This window comes from Narcine bancroftii, chromosome 3, assembly GCF_036971445.1.
Source record: "Narcine bancroftii isolate sNarBan1 chromosome 3, sNarBan1.hap1, whole genome shotgun sequence".
NCBI classification, from domain to species: domain Eukaryota; kingdom Metazoa; phylum Chordata; class Chondrichthyes; order Torpediniformes; family Narcinidae; genus Narcine; species Narcine bancroftii.
The window spans coordinates 176,505,853-176,531,255 of NC_091471.1; the positions used below are offsets into that span (position 1 = coordinate 176,505,853).

The 25,403-nt window shown below is 37.0% G+C and overlaps 1 protein-coding gene across 8 annotated transcripts in view; it reads left to right on the forward strand.

Moving 5' to 3' along the window:
* Nucleotides 1-25,403, forward strand: part of LOC138757882 (evC complex member EVC-like) — a 60,417-nt gene that overhangs the window by 14,776 nt on the left and 20,238 nt on the right. For 5 of the 8 annotated variants that reach the window (XR_011353942.1, XM_069925943.1, XM_069925944.1 and 2 more), the window contains exons 3-11: nucleotides 4,341-4,424; nucleotides 6,061-6,296; nucleotides 7,086-7,170; nucleotides 7,673-7,771; nucleotides 10,846-10,977; nucleotides 11,477-11,635; nucleotides 14,274-14,490; nucleotides 20,948-21,096; nucleotides 23,260-23,358. Coding sequence is in view for 7 of the 8 variants with exons in the window: in XM_069925943.1 (XP_069782044.1) it covers nucleotides 4,341-4,424; nucleotides 6,061-6,296; nucleotides 7,086-7,170; nucleotides 7,673-7,771; nucleotides 10,846-10,977; nucleotides 11,477-11,635; nucleotides 14,274-14,490; nucleotides 20,948-21,096; nucleotides 23,260-23,358 (1,260 nt within the window). In the remaining variant the exon portion in view is untranslated. Of the gene's footprint in view, nucleotides 1-410; nucleotides 1,023-4,340; nucleotides 4,425-4,751; nucleotides 4,947-4,968; nucleotides 5,411-6,060; nucleotides 6,297-7,085; nucleotides 7,171-7,672; nucleotides 7,772-10,845; nucleotides 10,978-11,476; nucleotides 11,636-14,273; nucleotides 14,491-20,947; nucleotides 21,097-23,259; nucleotides 23,359-25,403 lie in introns of those variants that run through there. The other 3 variants (XM_069925948.1, XM_069925947.1, XM_069925949.1) reach the window with 3 other exon arrangements.

Genomic DNA, 25,403 nt, shown 5'->3' on the forward strand with positions numbered 1-25,403 from the left:
AGATATACAAGAGTTAGAAGAACCATTTACTGATTTGAAAATTAAAATGGCTATGCTGGAAATGACAAATGGTAAATCGCCTGGTGATGATGGATTTTCGGTTGAATTTTATAAAAATTTTAATGATGATTTATCTACAGTGTTTAGGGATATATTACATTAAGTTGAAAAGCATTATGATTTACCTGAGTCTTGTTCTAGTGCTTTAATTACAGTAATTCCTAAAAAAGATAGAGATCCTTTGAAGGTATCTTCATACAGACCAATTTCATTGTTAAATGTAGACTATAAAATAATAGCTAAAGTATTAGCGAATAGATTGGCTAAATTTTTACCAAAGTTGATTCATATTGATCAAACAGGTTTTATAAAGAATAGATATGCTTCGGATAATATTTTGCGAGTGATTAGCTTGATTAGTAGATTTCGACAATCTTTAGATCATCTGATGGTGATATCCTTAGATGCAGAAAAAGCATTTGATAGAGTTGAATGGAATTTTTTCTTTAAAGTTTTGGAGAAATTTAAGTTTGGTCCTTCTTTTATTGATTGGGTTAGGGCTCTATATAGTAAACCGGTAGCTAGAGTATTAACGAATGGTTTGATTTCGGAATCTTTTAAGTTAACTCGATCAACTCGTCAAGGTTGTCCTTTATCACCAGTTTTGTTTGCGTTAGTGATTGAACCTTTGGCACAGTTGATAAGACAAAATACACAGATACAAGGTATGAAAGTTTTAGATGAGGAATATAAAATTAATTTATTTGCTGATGATTTTCCCTTGCAACCGCTGCAACCGTGCCTGCCTGTCCCGCATCGGACTTGTCAGCCACAAACGAGCCTGCAGCTGACGTGGACTTTTACCCCTCCATAAATCTTCGTCCGCGAAGCCAAGCCAAAGAAGAAGATTGGTGTATTTAACAAATCCAGCTCAGTCACTTTTGAATTTGAAGGAATGTTTAATACAATATGGATGTCTTTCTGGATATAAAGTTAATTGGGAAAAAAGTGAAGTATTACTGGTAAGTGAAGGAGATTATTCAGTTTATAAGAATATTATTAATTTGAAATGGACTGATCGAATTAAATATCTGGGTATAATTTTGAATGTTAATTATCAATCTTTATATAAATTATGCTCCATTAATGAAAAAAAAATTAAAACTGATTTGATTAAATGTAAAGATTTACCTATTAATTTAATGGGTAGGATAAATACAATTAAGATGAATATCTTTCCGCGTATACAATATTTGTTTTAATCTATTCCGTATTTACTTGATAAAATTTTTTTTTTGAGATTTAATAAAATGGTTAGGGAGTTTTTATGGAGGGGTAAATTTTCGAGAGTAGCTTTGAATAAATTAACTTGGAAATATGAGTTAGGGGGATTACGTTTACCACATTTTCAAAATTATTATGAGGCAGCCCAACTTAAATTTATTAGTTCATTGATAGATTTGTACGGCCTCCTAGTTGGGCTAAAATTGAGATGGCATGTATTTCTGAATTTGAAATATATCAATTTTTGTTTAGGTGGAATATGAATTTGTTACAATATAATGTGCCTATACTAAAACATTTAATGAAGTTATGGATAAAGAAAAATAAAATGATAGGTTCTAGGTGTAAATTATTGGCTTTGACTCCGTTGTATAATAATCAACTTATTTCTTTTTCAATACATAATCAAAGTTTATTGCATTGGAGATTTAAAGGTGTGAAAAATTTGGGAAATTGTTTTAAAGAGGGTAAGTTTTTATCTTTTAATCAGATGAGGGAAGATTTTGGTATTGATAAGAATTCTTTATTTCTTTATTATCAAATTCGATCTTAAGTAAAATGTATGTTTGGTAGAGAGATGATTTTACCTAAAATGACTAAATTTGAGACTTTTCTTATGATGGTACCAGAGAAGGGTTATATTTCATTTATATCAAATATTACAGGATAGTATAGATAAAAAGGGTTGGGATAGATCTAAAATTCAATGGGAAGCGGATATTGGTTTTATTTTTTCTGAAGAGGATTAGATATCTGTTATGATAATGTAACTAGATTGATAAATGCACATTATGCAATGATTAATTACAATTTTTTACATCAATTATATTTGACACCTGAAATTTAAAAAAAAAATATGGTTTTAATTAATTAGATCTGTGTTTTAGATGTGCTTATACGGTTGGAACTTTTTTTCATGCTGTTTGGTCATGTATACATATACAATCTTTTTGGAAGAAAATTCAATCGTTTTTAGAATATTTGTATAAGATAAAAATAGTTTTAGATCCAACAGTATTTTTATTGGGTAGTTTGCAACCTCTAAATGGTTTGGGATTAGATAAATTTCAGCTTGCTTTTGTATATTTAGCTTTATCTATAGCGAAAAAATGTATTGCTAGTACGTGGAAAAATACAAATATGATTGATATTAATAGATGGCATAATGAGATGAAATATTGTTTAATAATGGAAAAATTATTTATGTTTCACATGATAATTATAATTTTTTTATTAATAAGTGGCTGTTATACTCAGAATATTTACACTTCAATTTATATTGATTAGATTTTAATGTATATTTAACTTTTTTAAAATATCCTTTCTTTTTTTCTTTTTTTCTGGCTTGGCTGAAGGGGGATTTTTTTTCTTTTTCTTTTATATATATGTGTGTGTGTGTGTATATATATATATATATATATATGTGTGTGTGTAAGAGAATACTAAAGAAGGAAATCACAGAGGCAAAAAGAAGGCATGAGGGTGCTTTGGCTGATAATGTGAAGGTAAATGTGAAAGGGTTTCATATTTAGAGTAAGAGGATAACAAGGGACAAAATTTGTCCCCTAAAGGATCAGAGTGGTCAACTATGTGTGGACCCTCATGAAATGGGGGAGATCTTTAACATTTTTTGCATCAGTATTTACTCAGAAAACTGGCTTAGTGCATATGGATGGAAGGGAAAATAGGTTGGAACAGATGGAGATTAAGGAGGAGGAGGAGGTGATTGCTGCTTTGCAGTGAAAAAAGGCAGACAAATCCCCTGGCCTGGATAGGATATTCCCTTGGATGTTGAGGGAGACAAGTGTTGAAATTGCAGGAGGCCAGATGGATATTTTTTAAATGTCCTTGGCCACGGGAGAGGTGCCGGAGGATTGGAGAGTAGCTCATGTTGTCCCGCTGTTTAAGAAAGGCTCCAAAAGTAAATCAGGTAACTATAGGCCAGTGAGCCTGACATCAGTAGTTGGTAAATTATTGGAAGGAGTTCTGAGATAGGATATATAGGTATTTGGACAGCATTGGGCCAAATGACCTGTTTTTCTGTGCTCTAGCATTCTATGATTCAATGTATTTTTCATGTGCATTTGGTCTTATGTGAATAGTTTCCAAAATCAATGCTTGAACTTCCTTTCATGATTAAAAAGCTTTTAAAAATCTTTATCAGGAATGATCATTAATAAGTTCATGTTAAAATTATTTGATTCTTTAAATATGGCAGATCAGCTAGTGTAGGAGTTAGGGCAATGCTGTTAAGGTCCCACCGATTGGAACCAGGGTTCAAATCCTGCGCTGTCTGTAAGGACTTAGCATGTTCTCCCCATGTCTGCGTTGGTTTCCTCTGGGGGCTCCAGTTTCCTCCCACCGTCAAGATGTACTGGAGGTGTGGGTTAATTGGGTGTATTTGGGTAGCACAGGCTCGTGGGCTAGAAATGCCTGTTGTGATGCTGTACATCAGAATTTTTTTAAATAAAAAATAAATTTACTAAATTAGACTCCTGCAAAGGCTAACATTTTCTTCTTAAAATGGAATATATTCTTTGGCGATTTCAAATTTCTATTAACTTAGTTCTTTGGAAAATAATAAAATTTTGTGCTTCAGTAAGTAAACCTTTACTTTTACATTTTGAAGCCATTAAATTTCCTAAGATTTATAATAAACTGGGGTAGATTAGTAGGGGGGTGGGATAGGGTGGAGGAAGGGGGTATTATGGGATAAAATATGTATTACATTATATTTTACATGTATTATCTACTATTGATTATAAATAAAGTTTTCAAAAAAAGATTTATAATAAACATTTCTGTTTTAAAAGTAGGTGGTTCCCAATTTTCTGTTATTTGCAGTTGTTCATCATGCTATTTTTTCAGTCACAACTCTCACCAAGTCCACTAAATTCTAGTGACAGCTTCTAAATGAGCTATTGTCGATGTAAATGCCTGAATTATAAACATGGCTTGCATACTTTTTATTGTTTGAAGAGCACCCCACTAAGATAGGGAACATACATGCTTCAACAGAAGAATATATTTCGATATTTAATATTCTTACTTTGCAGGAAGATGAAATATCAATCAATAGTAATATAGCTGCTTTTGCACTGAAAGCGAGAGTCATATATCCCATTAATCAAAAATTTAGGGTAAGTGATGCACTTCTTTTTATAACAGTAACAATTATTATCATTCAACACCCAAATGAAAGTTATTTTACTTTGCATTCATTTACAGCAATTGTTAACTTATTTTATATTTTAGATTTATAATGTATACTTATTCCTAGAATTAAACTCTCGTACTCAGCTTGTTTAGAAATCTGGCTCGGCAATTTGTTAGTTTATGTTCGACATTAATTTGAAATAATCAGAATGAATAATCTAACTTTCCAAGTTAAATAGACAAAATTCAAAATGGAGATCAGTACGAAGAGGTTATAATCCTTGTCTACCCACTGTTGTTGTTCATTTTAGACTCATGAAAAATTCAAGTGATAAACAGCTATCGGGAGCAGAATCCTTTTGTACAGACTTGCTGGAGAAGCATCAGGATAAAGCAGCATCAAGAGTTTTTCCAGCATTTTTGTGTTTTGAACTACAATCACAGCATCTGCAGACTTTCCTTTTCAAGTCCTGGAATTGTAGATTATTCAGACCATCAATCTATCAGTTAAAGACTGATCTTTTGTCTAAAACCACATTCTCATTCTTTTCCCATGCACTAAATTTCCAGATTACAATGGGGTTCCTCTATTGGTTATTATTGCAACTGTCTGTTTGGGAAGAATGAACTCTGCTTCCCCATTCTATCTTGAGTTCTTTATCCTTTGAATCATTCCACTATATCTATTCTGCATTTTTTTTAAAAAGCCTTCAGTTCTACACTCAAGTGTAATACAGGAAGTCTCTGGTTATGACTGGGTTTATTCCTAACAGCGAGTGAATGTGCTCAGCACTCACAGCTCTGCTCAGCTTTACTTAACTCTTGATTGTTGCAGCTCAGGGAGAGGGTGAGAAGAGAAGGCATGTGGAAATGCCTTCTACCTGCCAGAAGATGCTTCCAGCCCAGTAGCAATTGGAAAATCCTTTCCCACACATCCTGCTGTTTTTTTTTCAAACCCTCATCCGTATAGGTAGGCTGCCAATAGGTTGGGTGCTCATAGAATCAGGGGGGACCTGTATACCTTGATAACTTTTGTGTCCAGAAACTAGTTTACATACATCAACGCTTAGCAGCTCTTGGACTGTATTCATTGGAGTATAGAAGAATAAGAGGGGATCTTCTAGAAATATTTAAAATGCTGAAAGGAATGGACAAATAGATGTGAATAAGATGTTTCCCTTGGTGGGTGAATCCAGGACAAGAGGCACAGTCCTAGAATTAAAATATACCCATTTAAAACAGATGAGGAGAAATTTCTTTAGCCAGAGGGTCATGGATTTGTGGAATTCATTGCCACATACAGCTGTGGAGGCCCGATCAAAGGGGGAGATTGTTAAGTATCTAATTAGTCAAAAGATATGGGGAAAAGGCCAGAACTTGAAACTAGATGTGATAACAGTTCAGCTCAGGGTGGATTTGCGGAGCAGACTTGATGGGCCAAATGGCCTACTTCTGTTCCTTTATCTTGTGATGTTGTGATCCCCCACTTGGCAGAGGATTTCACAGGTTCACCAATCTCTGGGTAAAGAAATTATTCCTCTCAATCCACAAGGGATATTTTTTGAAGATGATTAATATATCACTCTTCTTACTTATTAATAACTGTGCCATTTATTGCAGCCACTAGCAGATGGATCATCTAATCCTTCTCTATTAGAGAACTTGAAACTGAGAGACTGCAGCAAAATAATGAAGGAAGATTTTATTTTATCTGGGGAAAAGTCATCTGGTCAAATGGATGGAAGAGGTTCCTATTATTTTTCAGGAAATTATTCACCACTGGATCCTGAAACATGTCATGAGGATAAAGCAATTTTGATGGTAACATTTTTTCCAGAAATACTGGTCCAATCAAGGTAAATTATTATCAGTAAATGTCTACTGGGACAAAACATGCATTATTTGTGTTTGTGCAAGACTAAAATTCAGGTGAAACAGAATTTGACAATACAAATATGATTCAGTCCTTATGTTGGCTAAAATGTGGCATAGGTTTCAATTGTTTAACCTTAGAAGATGTGGACTAACTAAAAACCATGTTCATACATTTAACAAAGCCTTCATTTTAAAATACGGTTAAGTCCCCCTTTGGCTCAGCTAGACCCAAAAGGAGTGTCTTCTGCCTGGAGAAATCTGCCCAAAACATTTGCAGTTGGTCATGAGGTCCATTGATCATTGGAAGAAATTGGCTGAAGGAGAAGAAAAGATGGCACAAGCTTTTTATTTAATTTAGTCAAAAATGTTTTAATTGTTCCCAAATATGGGCGTCTTGCTGTTTTAATATTTAAATGGTTTTGGTCATTTAAATTATTAATTATTTTTCAAGTCGTATGATTTTTTTTAAATTTAATGATAAAAGGCATGAATAACTGTGACAGCTGAATGTGGCACCTCATTTGCTTTCACTGTTCTTTTAGCACAGCCAGCCGCCTAGACTGGGCTGACTTAAGCTATGTGATGTGCTGGCAGCTGGGTTCCATGTGAAATGCTGTCCATTTGACTGTGGAGGTAAAAACAGGATGATATAGGGTAGTCGAGTAATGACCTCTGTTCTAACTCCACAGAAGAGTTTTGAGTTTCTCAGAATGTATTTAATGTTGTGCAGTGTTGTTCATTTGCATTTTCTTGCACCTTCATATTGGCAGTTCTGGTGCAGATCTTGCCCTTTTCAGACTTGCACTGCAAGACCTGAGACAACTACATTCAGAAATATATCAAGAGAAATATACGGTATGTCCACATTTGCCATAGACTGTGAATAGAATGTTGAATATCTAAAACAAGAATAATTGTCTTGTATCATACCAGATTCCTCTTCTGGGTTATATGGTCCCATTCCAGATTGGTGGACAAGTATCTTCCCAGCACAATGCTATTGAATTAAACTCCCAACCCCCTCCTTGTAGATTTTCAAGATGTCTCATTCCAGAGTTCCACCTTGCATAAGTCACAATAGATTATGCATTAGCATCTTGTGCAACATACCTGTAGATGCATAAAAACATAAAGCATGTTAACAGGCCCTTTCAGTCCATGATCCTGTGGCACCCAATTCCACACAATTGACTGACAGTTCCCGGTATATTTTTTTAATGTCCTAGACTGCTTTATCTTCCATGTAAGACGATGCAGATTGTAGCACATTTTATGGAGAACGTTCAAATTGAAAACAGGAAAGATGTATCTTGTGTATGCCAAATATTTACTGTGAATTCATCAATCTCTTCTTTAGATGTTTCTTCAATTATTAAGAATAGAACTGAATGATTTGTACTTGAGAGAGAAAATTGATGAGAATTTCTACAGGGACTTTATTTCTGTGCAAGAGAAGGTAATGTTTGGACATACTGATTTTTCTTTGTTTTATCAGAGAGAACAACTATAATTATTTATTTTAATATATTGCTGGTTTGTGTTCACATGTACAAAAGAGGGCAAACTTATCAATTTGCAAAAATAAACTTCTGGAGGAGCTCATCAGTGGGAGCAAAAGAAAGGCCTGATGCAGGATCTTGAGCCAAATATCAATAATCTCACATGTGTTCAACTTACGGATTTGCTCCAATGGTTTTTGTTCCAGATTCCAGCATCACAGTCTCTTGTGAATAGATGCTCAGCTTGTGTGGACCAACTTTGACCATCCTTTTTGCCTAGTCACATCTGGTTAGTGATAGTTGTAGAAAAATGTCATACAGCATATGAACAGGCTCTTTGCCCCACTAAATCATGCCAAGTATTAAATACCCATCCACATTAATCCCATTGTAGGCTTCTATGTCTTGACATTTCAGGTGCTCATCTAGATATTTACTAAGCACAGGTAGTGCATTCCAGATTCTAACCAACCTATGAATGAAAAAAAAATCTTGAAATATTTTAAATCTATGCCCTCTAGTTTTAGATTACTGTGCCCATTAGGAAGTCCAGGATCCAGTTACAGGGAGGGGTGTTGAGTCCCAGTGAGGACAGTTTCTCCACCAGCCTCTGGGGAACGATCGTATTAAGCGCCGAGCAGGTCAATAAACAGCAGTCTGGTGTATGAGGTTTCATTCTCAGGTGGGCCAGGACAGAGTGAAGGGACAAGGCTACAGCATCGTCCGTGGAACAGTTTCTTCTATAGGCAAATTGAAATGGATCCAACAACTCTGGGAGGTGTGCTTTGATGCATTCCATAACCAAATACTCGAACCATGTCATAATGGTGGTGGTCAGTGCCACAGGGCGGTAGTCATTGAGGCCTGTTATTGTTGCCCCCTTGGGTACCAGGGTGATGGTGGCTGTCTTGAACCCTGTGGGAATGATAGATTGCTGCAATGAGGTGTTGGAAGATGTCAGTGAAGACTTTAGTCTGTGCAGTCCTTAAGTACCCTACCAGGTAGGTTGTCTGTACCAACTGCCTTGTGAGGGTTCACTTGGATAGGGTTCTCCTCACCTCGGCTGCAGCTATGAAGGGGGCCCTTCCATCAGGGGGACACAGAACTTTCTTTGGCATCATCCTGTTCTTATCATCAGACTGTGCATGGAAGGTGTTCCGTCTGTACGGAAGGGAGGCGTCATTGTCTTCAATTCACAAGGTTGACTTGTGATCCATAATATTTTTGATTCCTTGCCACTGCGCCTCGTGTTGCACAGCTGTCTGTGCATCTTCTGTCCGTACCCTTTGCCTTTCGGATTGCACAGGAGAGTTCAGCCCTAGCTGATCTTAGTGCCATCCTTTCCCTTGTCCTGAAGGAAGTATCATGATCTCAAGAAGGCCCCAGACCTCTGCATCCATCCATGGTTTCTGATTAGCCCTGGTTGTGAAGCATTTGATCTCAGTGATGTCCTCAATGCTCTCACTGATATAGCCAGTCACTGAGCTCGTGTGTCCTCTGTTTTCATGACCATTGTAGGTGGCCGCCTCCCTGAAACAGTTCCAGTTTATGATCTCAAAGCAGCTTTACAGTGCTGCTATGCCCACCTACCCCTGCCATGGCCTGATCTCCTTGCAAACTGACCCAGTTTGCTTTGCCAGTCATCTGTACGCCAGGGTTATCAGGACAGATATGTGATCCGAGGAACCAAGGTGGCGGTGAGGTGCAACCTTGCACGCATCGGGGACGTTGGTGTACACTTGATCCAGGGCTTTTTTCTCCTCTTGTGGCGAAGTTCACATGCCGTTGAAACTCTGGTAAGACAGTTTTCAGGTTGGCATGATTAAGTTCCCAGCAACAGTCATGGCACCCTCAGGATGGGAAATTTGGGCTTCACAGGTGACACCGTAAAGCTCCCTCATGGTTTCACCTTCATTAGCTGAGGGCGGAACATAGATTCTGGTCTTGCTGTAAAACATTATCCAGTGGGACCGTTGTCAAGACATCAGAATTTCCAAAGAGTCAAACAGCAGATTATCACAGTTTTACTGAACTTCAGCTGTAGCCTAGTCAATGTTCTATGAAGTTACACCAAAGATGCTGTCCTTGTATTTTATGGCCTGGCTAATGATGGCAAAAGTCCAGCATGCCTTCTTCATCTATTAATCTACTGCCACCTTCAGAGATCCATGGATTTGTAGACCAAGATACTCTTTATTCCTCAGGGCCCGTCCATTCATTTTGAATGTGCTGATTTGAAATTTGCTATCTCCAAAATGTCCCCACAACTTACCTGGCTCGATTGCCTAAATTTGGACACTGGTACAACCTCTTCTCAAGGACGACAATGTGCTGTCTTAAAAATTTCACCCTTCACATGGAGGTCATTCCATTTAATATTGGGGAAGGTGAAATCCCCTTCTACAAGAACTCTTGTACTGCTACGTGGTTTGTCTACGTATTTACTCCTCGAACTCCTTATGACTGTTCTGGGGCACATGGTTTACCCCAACAAAGTGATCATCCCTAATTATGTTTCTAAGTTCTATCCATAGGTTTCTTGGCTTTTTTTAAAATAAGTATGCGTGGTTGATATTGAGGAAAGAAAAATATTTCAAATGCTATTTTTGACGGTTATTTCACATGAAGCTGGTTCCAGTAAATCAAAACTTTGAAATATACAATTGTGACTCCTGGAGATGAGTAAAATATTGCTTGAATAGTGAGGAGTGTTTTGGTTCTGCAGTTCTCAAGTGCTGATTCCACATCTTCCACTGGACTGCCAGAGGAAAAACCTTTACATCTTTTGTGTGTGTTTTATAATGACCATCTTCAAAATAACTAATACGGAGTCGAGCAAGAAGCTTCTCAGCCAGAGAGCAGGGGGTAGAATGGTGTACAATAAAGGTGGAGATTATTTTATACAAACTAATTCAATCCAATATCATAAGGTGTATGCATTAAGTTATTGGATGGATGAGTCTTCAGTTCTTTTGAGATGGATCTGGTAATGTACACAGTAATAACTGATTAAAACCATTCTAATTAAAAGGAACTGAAAGAACAGGTGAAGAAAAATCAGACAATGTGGCCAAGTGTACCTGCCAGGAAAGACCCTGAACATTATACTTTGGAAGGAACTGAAAAGGATGAATATGATCATTTTCAATTTGCTAAACAACAGGTAATGCTTAAATGTGTATAGCGAGTCTTCTAATGTCAGCGACAAAAACCACTCTGCAAGGGGTGATGAGTCAACTTTGAGATCGGGCTGCTTAATTAAGATGAACATTTTCCTGGCACACAACTGCTTTTTCAGGGCTTCTATTTGTATGTTGTATTTGATTTTTTTTTCAATACACAAATCGAATGGATATCCTTTACATGCACCATCCTTCGTCGCAGGTGGTGTTCATTTGTGGATTTTTTTTTCCGATGCACAATTCATAATGTACTTTCATTTTATCAAATTTGCCTGTTGAAATTTTTCACTTCACCTGACAATATCCTTTCTATTAAAGTGTTTTGTTTCATCCAGTACTACTCAAGAATCTTCGATCACTTCAGCATCTATTAATTGGACTGTTAAACATATCCCCAGCATTGGATCTCCTCTGATTAAAACATCTAATTTAAGGATTAATTGGTCTCTCTCTCTTTCTCTCTCTCTCTCTTTCTCTCAGCTGAGTGGATTCTTCCAGCAAGCTGAACACTCCCATCTTTTCCTTCGGAAACATGCTGAGCTCCCTGAAGACATGTTGGAGGAGATAAAGCAGAACATGTGTGAAAAAATGTCACAGGTGGAGAATCTGCTAACTGACATTCTGACTTTGCAAGTCACGGTATGTAGTAATCATTATTTCAGTTTGTGGACATTTTAAACCTTAAATTGTACAGCAAAACCAGGTTCAAATGCAATGTTCCCCAAACTATGCTTTAGGCATCAAAGATACCATTTCCCCAATATTTGGCCTGTGGTTTTGTGGACTAGGGAATACATAATTGCTCTTGGTATTGCATTGTAATGAAGAAGGGAAAATGATGGTGTTACCACAAAGTGGTATTTTCACCTATAAATGGATTGTACCATTGTGAACTATAAAGTGTTCACAATCACAACTCTGGAGACAAAGTCTTGGAGAACAGGTTCAGCTTTATTTCGAGTCTGCAGAGTCGGGTGCCTCTGGTCTGGAGACACACCGGAGGTTCAGAATCATCACTCTTTTGTACAGTCCCGGGCTCAATATCACCCCACCTTCATTTAGCTTCTTCCAATCAGAATCTTAGTACATTACAATATTCTCTTTCTCCCTTCCATCAATCTCAGTTCCTCCTTCTTCATACATCGCATGTTATGTTAATTAGTTCATTCCCTCCTTAGGGACGTCTAAGTTAATATTCATGTCTCTATTAAGCTAGCGCAGTACTAGCTATAAACTACCTTGGGTCACTGTACCAGCCTGAACCAGATCCTTGCATCCTTGGTGCTCCTGATAAAAAAGGGGCCCATTAGCCAGTACTTTCTACTCTCAAGCTTTTATCTACATACTTTGCATTCCATTACTTTTCACAGAATGGTGCGAGTTTAATCATTTTCATCCATATTTCACACCATCAAGAGATTACCCAGAAACTTTTCCTTGGGGTATTTTTCTGAACAGTGGGTTTGTTCCTCTTGGTTCTTCAAATATACAGGAATCATGGTGCACTCCACTTTTGCTCTACTGTGCTCAAGGGGAATACTGTCATCCTGTTTAAAAAAAAAGTTCTATACAGCCCACAGCAAAAACTGGTCATAAGTATCATTTGCTTGATACCTAGATGGGATTGGACTGCCTATGTGGCACAACTCTGGGCTGGTTGGCTTAGAATAACTAAAACAAATATTTTGTCTGCACAAAAATACTGAAGGAAAGTATTGAAATAAAATTGGAATATATTCATGGATTTCACCACTTGTTTGATGTTGATTGACTTGCACATTCAACATGATCACAACTGGCATTTGTGCAGCATGAATAGGTCTAGCCACCCTGCAGTACAGGTCCATAGTTATTCAGCTCCTGTTCCTGGCTCACTTATTCTGCATAATTATTAAAGCTGTCCTGATGGTAGCTAAAATAGTTAAATCACCAGGGAACCATATACTGATCTTATGAAAATATACAATTCGCTAATGGCTGAATATGATTTGTTTGAGGTCCTCCATAAGTATCCTTGGACTGTGATGTCTGGCTTTTTACAAGTGCAACCATCTTACTTTGTATCAAGTAATACTAACCACAGGAGGGTTTTCACTGGGACAGACATTGACATATCTGAGTTCTTTGGTGAAAATTACTCCCCCACCCCCCCAACCATCTCTTCTAGAATATAGCTCTTGTTCCAATAATGAAAAAAGAAATCTCAAATGGTTAGGTTGTGTCTGTGAGAAGAGAAAGAGATTAATGTTTCAGGTCAAAAGTCCTTTGTCATTTCTGTTTTGATTTTCAATTTCTAGCATCTGTCTTTTGACTTTGATTAGCTCTTGCTCATGTCTAGACAAGATTGTGAGAAAGTCTGTGGAAAAGAATACAAAAAAAACCCAATTTGAACACCAACATACAAGTTGAATGGCAGCATTGCTGATTCTTCCATTCCTTTGACTCTTACTGGCTTTTAACTACTCAAGGAATATGGAGTGAGCAGATGCTCATAGAGGTGCAAAACTAATCACTACTCATGCAATTTACTCACTTTTTGTTTTAAAACCATTGATTGTGATACTATCTGCTGGATCAATTGAATGGGTCGAGCAGCATCAGTGGGAGAAAAGTAATGGTAGATGCTTCATCAAGACTTGACAAAGGCCTAAAGAATAATTTTTTTTTTTAATTTTCCTTTTTTAATTTAGACAAACAACATGGTAACAGGCCCTTTTGCCTCCCAATTACATTCAATGAACCTATGCATCCTGGTACGTTTTTGAAGGGTGGGAGGAAACCCACGCAGATACGAGAACGTACAAGCTCCTTACAGACAGGATGGAATTTGAAGCCTGGTCTCGATCACTGGCGCTGTAACAGTGTTGCACTAATTGCTACGCTATCCATGCCACCTGTGGAATTGTCGCTCAGTCTTTTTCTCCTACTAATGCTGCTCAACCTAGTTGCTCCCTGAGATTTTGTTTAGCTTCAGATTCCAGCACCTACTGTCTCCTCTGTGTGTCAAAGATATTGTAATAGTAGTTTAAAAATTAAAACTTTAAAATTACTGATGACTGTGAGCAAAAGCTAGCTAAAATATTGCTGGATTGTGTTATACACTGGTGGTCTTATACAGAACTAAAAAATATATTGCAACCACTTTAGCTTAGCAGCATTGATGTGTGGTTAACTTTTACAACAACATCTTTCCTAAGGATTTACATAGCATGTATCAGAAGTTAAAACATTTCAATCATTTAGCTACCTTTCTTCTGGTATTATGTTCTCTAAATAGGTTATTCTGGATAAACTGTTGCATCGGAAATACATGGCAAAAAGCCTTCATTTTCTCAAGTGGCTTGATCAGCAGGAAAACAGAGACAAACTGAAGGTAGCATCATCTGCCTTGGATGCTCTCATCAGAGATGGTAAATTAGCATCTTGGCAAAAAGAAGAGCTAACAGACAGATTACAAAATTCAATTCAGAGTTGTGTGAACACAGTGAACAATGGTAAGTCTTAAGATGTTGACTGAAATATTGAAATATTACAATATCTGAGCACTTCTTGACTGACTCAGGAGCCTGTTTGCAAGTGCCCCAAACTGTTGACTATTAACATGAAGATTCATAGATTAATCTATCATGAATTTTCCTTTTCTCACATGTAATTCTTGTTTGTAAATCAATGGCTATTGGTGGAGCTCAATAGTTGGTGACACCATCTATAAAAGGAGGCTGTGTTTAAGGCATCATTTTTGCATAATGATTGTATAGCACTGGCCCACCATTCAATTTAATCCAGTCATTAGTGTCAGGCTGGAGAGAGGTTGTGTTGCCTACCTGATGATACCAATACTCGAGACACTGCAGAAATAATGTTCCAGTCTTGGTGTGGCAAGTGTACCACATCTAATAGTGAGACAAACTGTGCCAAAGAGTTTCAAAAGTGAAACTTTTTTTAAATCATTGATACTCATGAGGTATTCTTCAGCTAAATTAATAGGTGGGGGCTGAAGGCAGATGCTCTCACAGCATTTAATTATCTGGCAATTATATGACCAAGAAATAGAAAGCAATGGACCAAATGCTGATAAATGAGATTAGTGTCAGCAGGTACTAGATGGTCACCATGCACATGATGGACCTAAATGGCTGTTGCTATTCTGGGTTACTCTTTTTAAAATTCTTATTTTCTTTCATGTTTCTGGTGATGTAGGATGAGGCTATTCAGATTATTGAGCCAATGCCGGATCTCGGGCAATCACACTAATCCCATTCCATAACTTATTTCCCTGTAGATTCTTAAGAAGAAAAGGGGTTGGAATTTAATCCTGATGAGTTTGAGGTGATGAATTTTGAGAGGTCTAAGAAGGTTTGATCATATGCAATGAGTGGCAAATCCCCAGGGAATATTGATGAATGGGGTACCTTTTACAAGGATCCCTGAGGGTAACTGTGCAGCTAAATAGGATGATGTAAGAGTGTCCTGGACACTTGCCTTCATTAAGCATAGAGGACAGTGTTCTTAGCCTCATGCTCTACTCGCTATACACCTATGGTTGTGTGACTTGGGTACAACAACTACACCATTTACAAATTTGCTGATAATACCACGGTAGTGGGTTGAGTCAGCATACAGGAGGGAATTGAAAACTTGGCTGAATGGTACACCATCAACTGAATATCACCAAAACCAAGCAGGTAATTGTGGACTTCAGGAAGGGAAAACCAGAGGTGTACAATCCAGTGATCATTGGGGGATCAGCGGAGGAAAGGGTGAGCAATTATCTTGGAGGATCTTTCCTGGACCCAACATATAATGGCATCATGAAGATAGCATGTCAGTGCCTTTACTTCCTCAGGAGCTTGTGGAGGTTTGGCATGACATCAGAAACCCTGGCATATTTCTACAGATGTATGGTGGAAAGTATGCTGACCGCTGCATCACAGTCTGGTATGGAGACACCAATACACCTGAGCAGAAAGCCCTGCAAAAGGTAATTGGCATTGGCCAGGATATCACAGGCAAAACTCTCCCCACCATTGAGAACATCCACAGGGAACGCTTTAGTCGGAGAGCAGCAGCAATCATCAAGGATCCACATCACACCATCACATGCTCTGTTTACACTGCTACCATCAGGAAAGAGGTATAAATGCCACAAGGCCCACACCACCAGGTTCAGGAACAGCTCCTACCCTTCCACCATCAGACTTCTCAACAAACTCAATCAGGGACTCATTTAAGGACTCTTACTTTTGCACTTTATTGATTGTTTTTCTTTATTTCACAGTCAGTTTGTTTACATTTATTTATTTGCTTACTTGTGTACGTATCTGTTTGAGTACAATATACTCACTAAAAATAAGTGGTAATTCTGTCTCGCCTGCAGAAAAAAAGAATCTCAGGGTTGTATTTGATGTTATATATGCGCCCTGACAATAAATCTGAACATTGTACTTTGAGTACAATACCAGACAGGTACAATTTTATAAATCATTAAGGCCAAAGCTGGGGGACTGTGCCAATTTCTGGTTAGGGCACAATGTACTGGAGCAGGCCCTGTATAGTTGCTGTGATTTTGCCCGAGATGGAACATTCCATTAGAGAAGCGACTGGATATGCTGGGTTTGTTTCCCTTGAAGTGAAATTAGCTAAGTGAGGATTTGAAAGGACTGTATAAGGCACTTAGACAGGTATATTGGCCAGACAAGTCATTGTTCTGAGGAGAAAAAAGCAAAAAGTAGATCGTAGAAAACTTTTCCCTATAGCAAGGATGTCTAAAACTACTTGGCCCAGGTTTAGGATGAGTGATGAGCTGTTTTGAAGTGATACAAGTAAGAACTTTTTCATGTGGGTTTGGAATCTGGAACACATTATCTGACTGTTTTATGGAAGTAGATACTGTAACATCATTTAATATCTATGTGTGCTTTTGAATTGCCATGGCATAGAAGGTTGCAGACAAAGAGGTGATTAAAGAGATAGTTAATTTTGGGCAAATGTCTCAAGTCAAGTCACCTTTATTGGTCGTTCATACCATGCATTGCATGGTAAAGATGAGATAGCATTTCTCTAGGACCATGGAGCAGATTTACATAAATACAAGTTAAAATATTTAGACATGTACAATAAAAGTCCATGGTACACTATCCACATATATTCTGGGAATTCAGGAGCTTGATGGCGAAGGGGAAAAAACTGTTGGCAATCTCGATGTAAGGGCCAGAGTGCTACAGTACCTCTTATCAGATGGCAGAAGGGAGAAAAGTTTACATGAGGCTGTGTGAAGTCCTTCACAATGTTTATTGCTTTCCGCATGCATTGTGTATTGTAGATGTCCGTCATGGTAGGAAGAGAGCCCTCAATGTTCTTTTCGGCTGACTTCACTATCCTCTGTAGGGTCTTGCAGTCCAAGGTAGTACAGCTCCCAAACCAGGCAGTGATGCAGTTGCATAGGATGTTCTCAATATATCTGTAGAATGTAGTGAGGATGGAGGGTGGGAGAGAACTTTCCTCAGCCTTTGCAGGATGTAGAGGCACTGCTGGGCTTTCTTGGCTATGGAGCTGGTGTTAAGAGACCAGGTGAGATTCTCTCCCTCCAAGGAACTTTTTTTTTTAAACTTTATTTAAGATTTTATAACATTTAGGATTACATTAAAAAAAATTAAGAATAAAATAATAAAATTACAATACAATATCAGTAATCTAAATAAACTATACCCTCCCCAATAATTATTGCACATTAATAACCCAACTCAAATTAGTCCAATCCCCCCTTTCCCCCCCAAATAAAGAGTGAAGAATTAATAAAGTTAATAATATATGTGAGAAAAAAAACCCACTTACAAAAAAAAACAAAAACATAACCGATTAAAATACTAACAAAAAGAAAAGTAATTAATACTAAGATATCAGACTTAAAAAACATATTTAAATCAAACTTAAATGCATATATATAACAAACGGAGTTAAGATGAAACATATATTTAACTCAAACTTAATATAAAAAATTAGTAAAGTTAGTAACATTATCTATCAAAAATTCTTAAACAATAATCAATTCTTAAAAAAAATTGTAGCATAAAAAAGATGAAAAAAAAACTTTCTCTATGGAGATAAACCACCAAATATGAACTAACTTCACATCTATCATCATATTAGTCACATAAACCACCATCTTAAAACAAAATTCAAACCTCATTAAGCATTGTACAATTCAATTTTAGTACTCTTCCACCATTTTTCCCTTTTACTCTTGAATAGTTATCCAATAAAAGCTCCAATACCACATTTAAATATCCCAAATCATTACGTTAAAATTCAGATATCCAAATAATAAAAACACATCTACAACGAAATCTATATCTTCAACAAATGGAGCATAAACCACAAACAAAATTCAAGCCTCATTAAGAATTGTACAATTCAATTTATAACTTTCACCATTATTCCCTTCTATAACTAAGATAGCAAAATAATATACACCATAATTACCACTCCTTTCACCTTAAAAAAAATTAAAAAAAACTTATCCATCCCATTCACATTTAAATTTCAGATATTCCTTATCTACTGAATAAACTTTACAAAAAAACCACATCAATTTTTAGTTTTTTAAACAATCAAATACTTTCTTATGCTTTTTTTAATATTTAAACAAAAAAAAACCCCTTCACTCTTTAATCTAATAATACAAAATAAAGGGAAAAAAAACAGGTAGGAGGTTAAAAATACCCCCTCCCGTCTAAACCGCGCAATGCGGTAACTCCCAAAAAAAAATGGGTGTGAGATAACTCACACGTAGCAGATGACTTTCAGGAAATAGTGCCTATCCAGTTCTCTCCCCCAACTCTCACTTCATCTTAAACTAACATCATCATTATTTAATATCCCTTTTTTTTCTAAAAAAAAAACATTAGGAAAAAAAAAGGACAACTCTTCTTTTAATCAGCTCCAACTCCCGAGTCACCATTACAACCATTCCTTCTTGGAGCACGGCTCTTTTCTTCCATCTCTTGTCTCCTTAGAGATCGCGGCGGACTATGTCTCTGTTGAAACTGAATAATTGGCAGCCCTTGAGCAAATGCTATAGCTTCCTTTGGAGAATCAAAGAACTTTGGTTGGCAACCATCTTGAAAAACCTTCAAAATAGCTGGATATCTAAAGGTTGCCTTGTAACCTTTCTTCCACAACAACTCTTTAGCAGGATTGAATTCCCGTCGTTGGAACATAACTTCTTGACTCAAATCCGCATAGAAGAAAACTCGATTATTTTGAATCATCAAGGGTGATTTTCTCTGTTGTACATTTCTAATAGCCACTTGTAAAATTATTTCTCTGTCGTAATAATTCAAGCAACAAACCAAAACAGGTGTTGGACTTTGACCTGAAATAGGTCTTCTACGCAAGGCTCTGTGAGCACGTTCCAGTATTTATACCTTCCGGGAAATGTTCTTGACCCAACACCTGCAGAATCCATTCAGTAAAAAATTTTCTTGGGTCTGGTCCCTCCATACCTTCCGGCAAACCAATAATCTTTATATTGTTCCGTCTGGATTGGTTTTCCAAATAATCAATCTTTTTCACCAAATTTTTATTTTGAGTTTGTAAGTCTTCGACCATTTTGGTCACATCAAAAGCTTGATCCCGTATTTTGTCTATATCTTCTTCACACGAATTAAATTTATCTCTCACTTCAAGCTTAAAAGCTCCAAACTCAGCCATCTGTTGAGAATGTATTTTCACCAAAGTATTAAACCTAGTACCAAGTTCAGTCATAATCTTGGATAATCCCTGCATTGTATAAGATAATTTAGATTCAAGATTCACAAAAATCTTCAATTGGAAGAGATTTTGGCTCAACAGATTCCTGCTTCTTCTCCAAAGGATCTTCTATTCCTTTCTTCATTCTGGTTGCCTTCCTTGTAGTATGACTGCGTGTGGAAACCCTAGCCACAGCCTCTCCAGCAATGACTGGAGGACGCTGGCCGGGGTTTTCCCCAGTCCATAATGTATTAAATTCTCCCAGTACATCAAGTTGTATAGGTTCTTGTATCTCAAGAGATGCAGTTTGCAGCGCCACCTCTACAGTTGACAAATGCCTTTGAGTAACTCTTTGTTCTAAAGGCTGTTTGGCACCCTCTTTGGGGGGCTCTACCGATGTAACATAGAGCTCTACATCCGAACACTGTACCTCTCTCCTGGGATCCATTTCACGCTGAGTCCCGGTGTCTTTCCTGTAGGTAGGCTCCAAAACTTGAACTTTTGGAAAATGTTTTTTGATGATCTGTTGTCGTTTTTTTTTTGCTCTTTTCCACCAATTGTACCATCATAAGTTAAATTAACAGCACTGAAATTATCTAAACTTTTAAAGAATTTTAACGGGCATTTCTAGACAAAACAATAAGATAGAGTCAGGAGAGGACTGGAAGGCACGTCTGATCCTTACACCATCTTGCCACGCCCCCTCCCTCCAAGGAACTTGATACTCTTGATGATCTCAAGGGTAGAGCTGTCAATGGTCAGTGGAGAGTGATTTTTTTTTTCCCTACCGGGCCATCCTGGAGTCGACAACCATCTCTTTTGTTTTATTAACATTCAGATACAGATGATTGGCTCTCCATCAGCCTGTTAGTGACTGCACCTCTGCTAAATAAATGACTGTGTTACTAATTTCTCCATGCAAGCTGCAATTGAAATACTGGTTATCAAAATTGAAAATTAATATTAATGAAAAAAATCTAATCCAGGAGTTTAAGGCTGTGGAATTTCTCTTATTCTGACATCTTGCTGTAGTCAGAAGAAATATGGTTCTAATTTTTTTAGGCCATTTTATCTGAGGCTTTTGCCAGAGAATAGTAGAGAAATTGCAGAGCAAATAACTTTAATTCTGTTTCAAATATTATTTAATCCTGAAACAATTCTGCCATATGCACCTGCAAATTATTTTAATTTTTTTTTTAGAATATACTCACCAGGCCAAAGGCATAATTTTGCGAATGAGGAGACAGCGCAGATTTCTGCTGAAGAGACTTGAAGAGGCACAACAACAGGAGGCTATGAATCTGACAGATAAGGCTAGGCAGATATTTGCCCCAGATCACTTTATTAAGGTTGGACCTTAAATACTTTTGAAATACAAGTGTGGTATTTAACATGTAAATTCAACTTTCTGTTTGCAGCATGGAAGAGGGAAGAGTTCCACTGGTGCAACAAAGGAATCAATTTCCTCAACAATTCCTTTTTCATGTTTTCACTGATCCAATTCACCCATTTGGATTTCTCTTAATACAGCCTATGTTAGTCTGACCCTTTCATAAAATGGAAAATATTGTCCACTGAACAGATCAGTAATCAATCACAAATCTATAGCTCAAGTATGAAGTGGGCTATCCCATGCCACTATGTCTAGGCCTAATTGGGAGACCAGAAATGGTCAGTATCTTCGTAGGAAATAAGTGGAGCCAGAAACGCTTGGCTCACTCAATATTGAGTCTTGAACCTCTTGGCACAGTATCTATGAGCTATGGATAAAATTGCTGGAGGCCATGCAGCAGCCATGGAAAGTAATAGGCAATTGTATCTAAAGGGCTCAGGCCCAAAATGTCAACTGCCTTTGTTTTCCATGGATGCTGTGTGATGCAAGATTCTCCAGCATCGTTGTGTACTAGTTACTCAGTATCTATAGACTCCTTGTTTACCTCTTGTGAGCTATGGTTTTTTGTGGTACCTGTTGGGGTTGTTCATCAGCTGGCAAAGGAAGAGACCAAGTATAAACCTGCAACTTCCCTCTAGATTGCAATGACACTTTTTAATAGCTGCTTATCATAAAACAGCAAATTATAATTATACCCGAGTAGAATAGTCCTACACTTGCATTCAACACTGCCTGTCTTCAGCAGTCATTGTCCAAGAAATTGATGTCTGTTTAAGGAGAGCTACCTGTTTGTGAGATTATTACCTAAAACTAATATAATATGGGATGAATTTACATCGGTATATAATCAATACCACACGATATTGCTCCTTTTATTTCCTTCCTTCATGTGTTGCAGGCCCTTCCATCTGTGTCTTAATTCCACAATGCTATATTTCCTTCACCATGTTTTCTTGTTTATCATGCTGTTTATGCCTTCATGATTGTAGGTAGACAATTAATTTAATTTATCCAGTGTTTACACATGCAGAATTCTTGTGCAACTGGCAAAAATTTGTAATGAAGTACAATTTTATAACTTTTTGATTGCTCTTTTTTTTTGAGGAGCTCAAACAGTACATTTTACCACAAATGTTATGAAAAATAAGTGTGAAAAGATTTTTGGTGTATTAGTGTATGGAAAGGTGGTGTAGTTGCAGGCTGATTTATCAGCCGCCCTTTTAGAAGTTTTAACAACTTACAGTCATTGATTTATTTTTGCTGTACTAAATTTTACATTAATATTGTTAAGCCTTAAATAACAACAAGGAAAACACTTATTTAAAAGCATGAGATGGCATATAGTTTGGCAATTTATCTGAAAGTTGATGGATAGAATATTAGCGTGTGATGTGCAGTAAATCTTTTAAGCAATTCTGATGCAACCGGCAAACCCCATTCCCAGTAAAATTCCCAGTATAATGATTCATGTTAATCCTTCTAACCAAAGAATATTTGCAATATACTAGTTAATCAAATTGCAAAATCTAATCCTCCAATTTTTTTTTGTTCAAAAACATATCTAACAAAGTAGTTCAGTTGGACCTGGCATTTGTCATTCTTGGCTTCATGCAGGATTTATTTCTATTGAAAGGATTACATTTAAGTGTTTTAAGTTTAGACATACAGCACGGTAACAGGCCCTTTCAACCCATGAGCCCATGCCACCCAATTCGCCTACAATCCCCGGTACCTTTTGAAGAGTGGGAGGAAAGCAGTACACCTGGAAGAAACCCATGCAGGTGTGGGAAGAACATACAAACTCCTTACAGTCAGTGTGGGATTTGAACTTCTGTCCTGATCGCTGGCACGATAACTGCATTGCACTAATCACTATGCAAACCTTGCTCTGGGTGTTGCATTTTTAGACATGTGTATATTTAAATATTATATGGTCCTGCTGAGGCAATAATGATGCAATTTTAATTATAATTAATATCCATTCATTTGTACAAAAATCAGATGAAGAAATGAAACAATCAGTATGTAACTGATTTCTGACTTGGCAAGGAGGTTAAGAGAAGATACTGGAGTAGTTTAGGAATCCTGCATCAAGTAATAATATAACTGAACTTGACAGAGTTATCATGAACTTGAAGACCGTCATAGGCGCATCCGTCGTGAAGTAGAGGATGAAGAAGATCATAAAGACACAGAGGCATTTACTGAGTTATGGAAGGTGAGAGTCCAGAAAATTCACTATAATTAATCCAATTTTCACTTTTAATACATTTTGCCTAAATATTCAAAGTTTTGACAGTGGAAAAAGTCTGAAAACTTTTAAGATTGGAGAAAGACATTTCTTGATTCCCTTTTTCCTCTGTCTCCTTTTCCCCAGCTCTGCTTTCAGAGATCCAAAAACACTCCCTGCCTCCCCCCCCCCCACCATTAATTCTCACATTTCCTCTTACTGCCCTCCTATCCATATCCAATTAACACTTTTTGTCTGTTGGTCTGTACTCCTGCCCTGCCCATTCTTCACTTCTCCCCAGCCTTTTAATTCAGGCCCCTGGCCGATTTTTACTCGTACCTTGAGAAGGGGATCAGGCCCGAAATGCCAGTTAGATATATTTACCTCCAATGGACAGTGTGGGACCTGCTGAGTTCCTCCAGCATTTCTGTATTTTTACTTTGATCAGAACTAGGGCAATTTGGAATCGTACATATTTTAAATGGCAGAAAAAAGGGAGGGGGAGAAAAGAAGGAGAATGTCTGTAATTGGAGGGAGTCCACGAGACACTGGATGACGCAACTGGTGCGAGTTGATATTTTGAGGAATGCTCGCTAATCTTAGATATTTAGAGAAAATGTAAATAAAGATATAAATGAGGATAAAGAGAAAAAAATACAAACTGAGAAACAAAATATTGCACCTGCTTGAAATCTGAAATAAGAGAATGCTGGGAATACCCAACAGGTCAGGCAGCAATTATGGAGAGAGAAAAACTGAGTTACCCTCAAATGTTGATGACCTTTCATCAGAACTGGCCAGCTCTGATTCAGACTAAAAGGTTGGTTATCTGAAAAATAAATTCATTGTTGAGTCCTGAGGGCTGTAACATGCCCAATTGGAAGATGAGATGGCATTTCTCATGCTCATTGTAGTCTATGTTGCCATAATTAACCTTAAATTAGTCTTAGGACCACACCTCAGCATGACTATAATCACCCATTGCAATCTATCATCTCAGATTCTCTGGCAGGAACAAGATTCTAATTTTAATGTATTTTTTACCTGATGATTTATTTCCATACATTGAAAATGCTATGTTATGCAGGTGAGGTTTGTTCTTTAATTAGTTAGTTCCCAGAGATGAAAGATCCATTGTCACTCATTTTGTTAATATTTAGAAGGTGTGGGTAGAGTCTCATTCATAAGGAAGCATAAATCATAAATTCAGATGTGGACTGCATGCAATTTTCCCAACTGATTCCGTCAAATATTTCCATATGGCACATTCTGAATTCATGGTGGGTTTGTGCCCACATTGGCCCAATCATGGGGGGGAAAAAAAGCAATCCCTTTAGTTATAGCATACAGATGTGAGATTGTCTATACTCTTACACGCACAAAATTTCAAAGTATAGATGCACCAGAATTCTTACTTGCAGCAGCCACACAGTTACATATAATTTACTAACTACAATAGGGTACATTAAATTTCCATAAAATGCCATAACAGGAAAAGAGATGATGAGCGTAAAATGATAAAGAAATATTCACAGTTAGAGTTAGTGAAAGAAAAAAAAAATGTTTCCATAGTATAATCTTTTGGAGGTCCCAGAGTAGTTTTTTTTTAAATATTATATTTAAAAGTTTTCCATACATGTAATTAATAAATCATCCTACAATACAATAGATGTTTAAATTGAAGAAATTTCATTTGTTACATGATGGTTATTACCCCTCCCCTCCCTCTCCCAATCCCTCACCCCTCTCCCCCCCCATAAAGAATTTTTATATATATAAGTAATAAAAAGAAAGAAAAAGAATAGTATATTGGATTGCCACGTCTATCTATCCCTTACACACTGGAATTTAACAGGTTTTAAATGATCATTTTCATTTTGGGGAAGAAGGTTAACACAGGTCTCAAGAGGCTGGAAGAACATTTCTACACATGTCTACCTAAAGTTTGCATATATGTGCTCCAAATTCACCAAAATATATATAATATTTATTTCTCAAATTGTATGTAATTTTATCTAAAAGAATACAGCTTT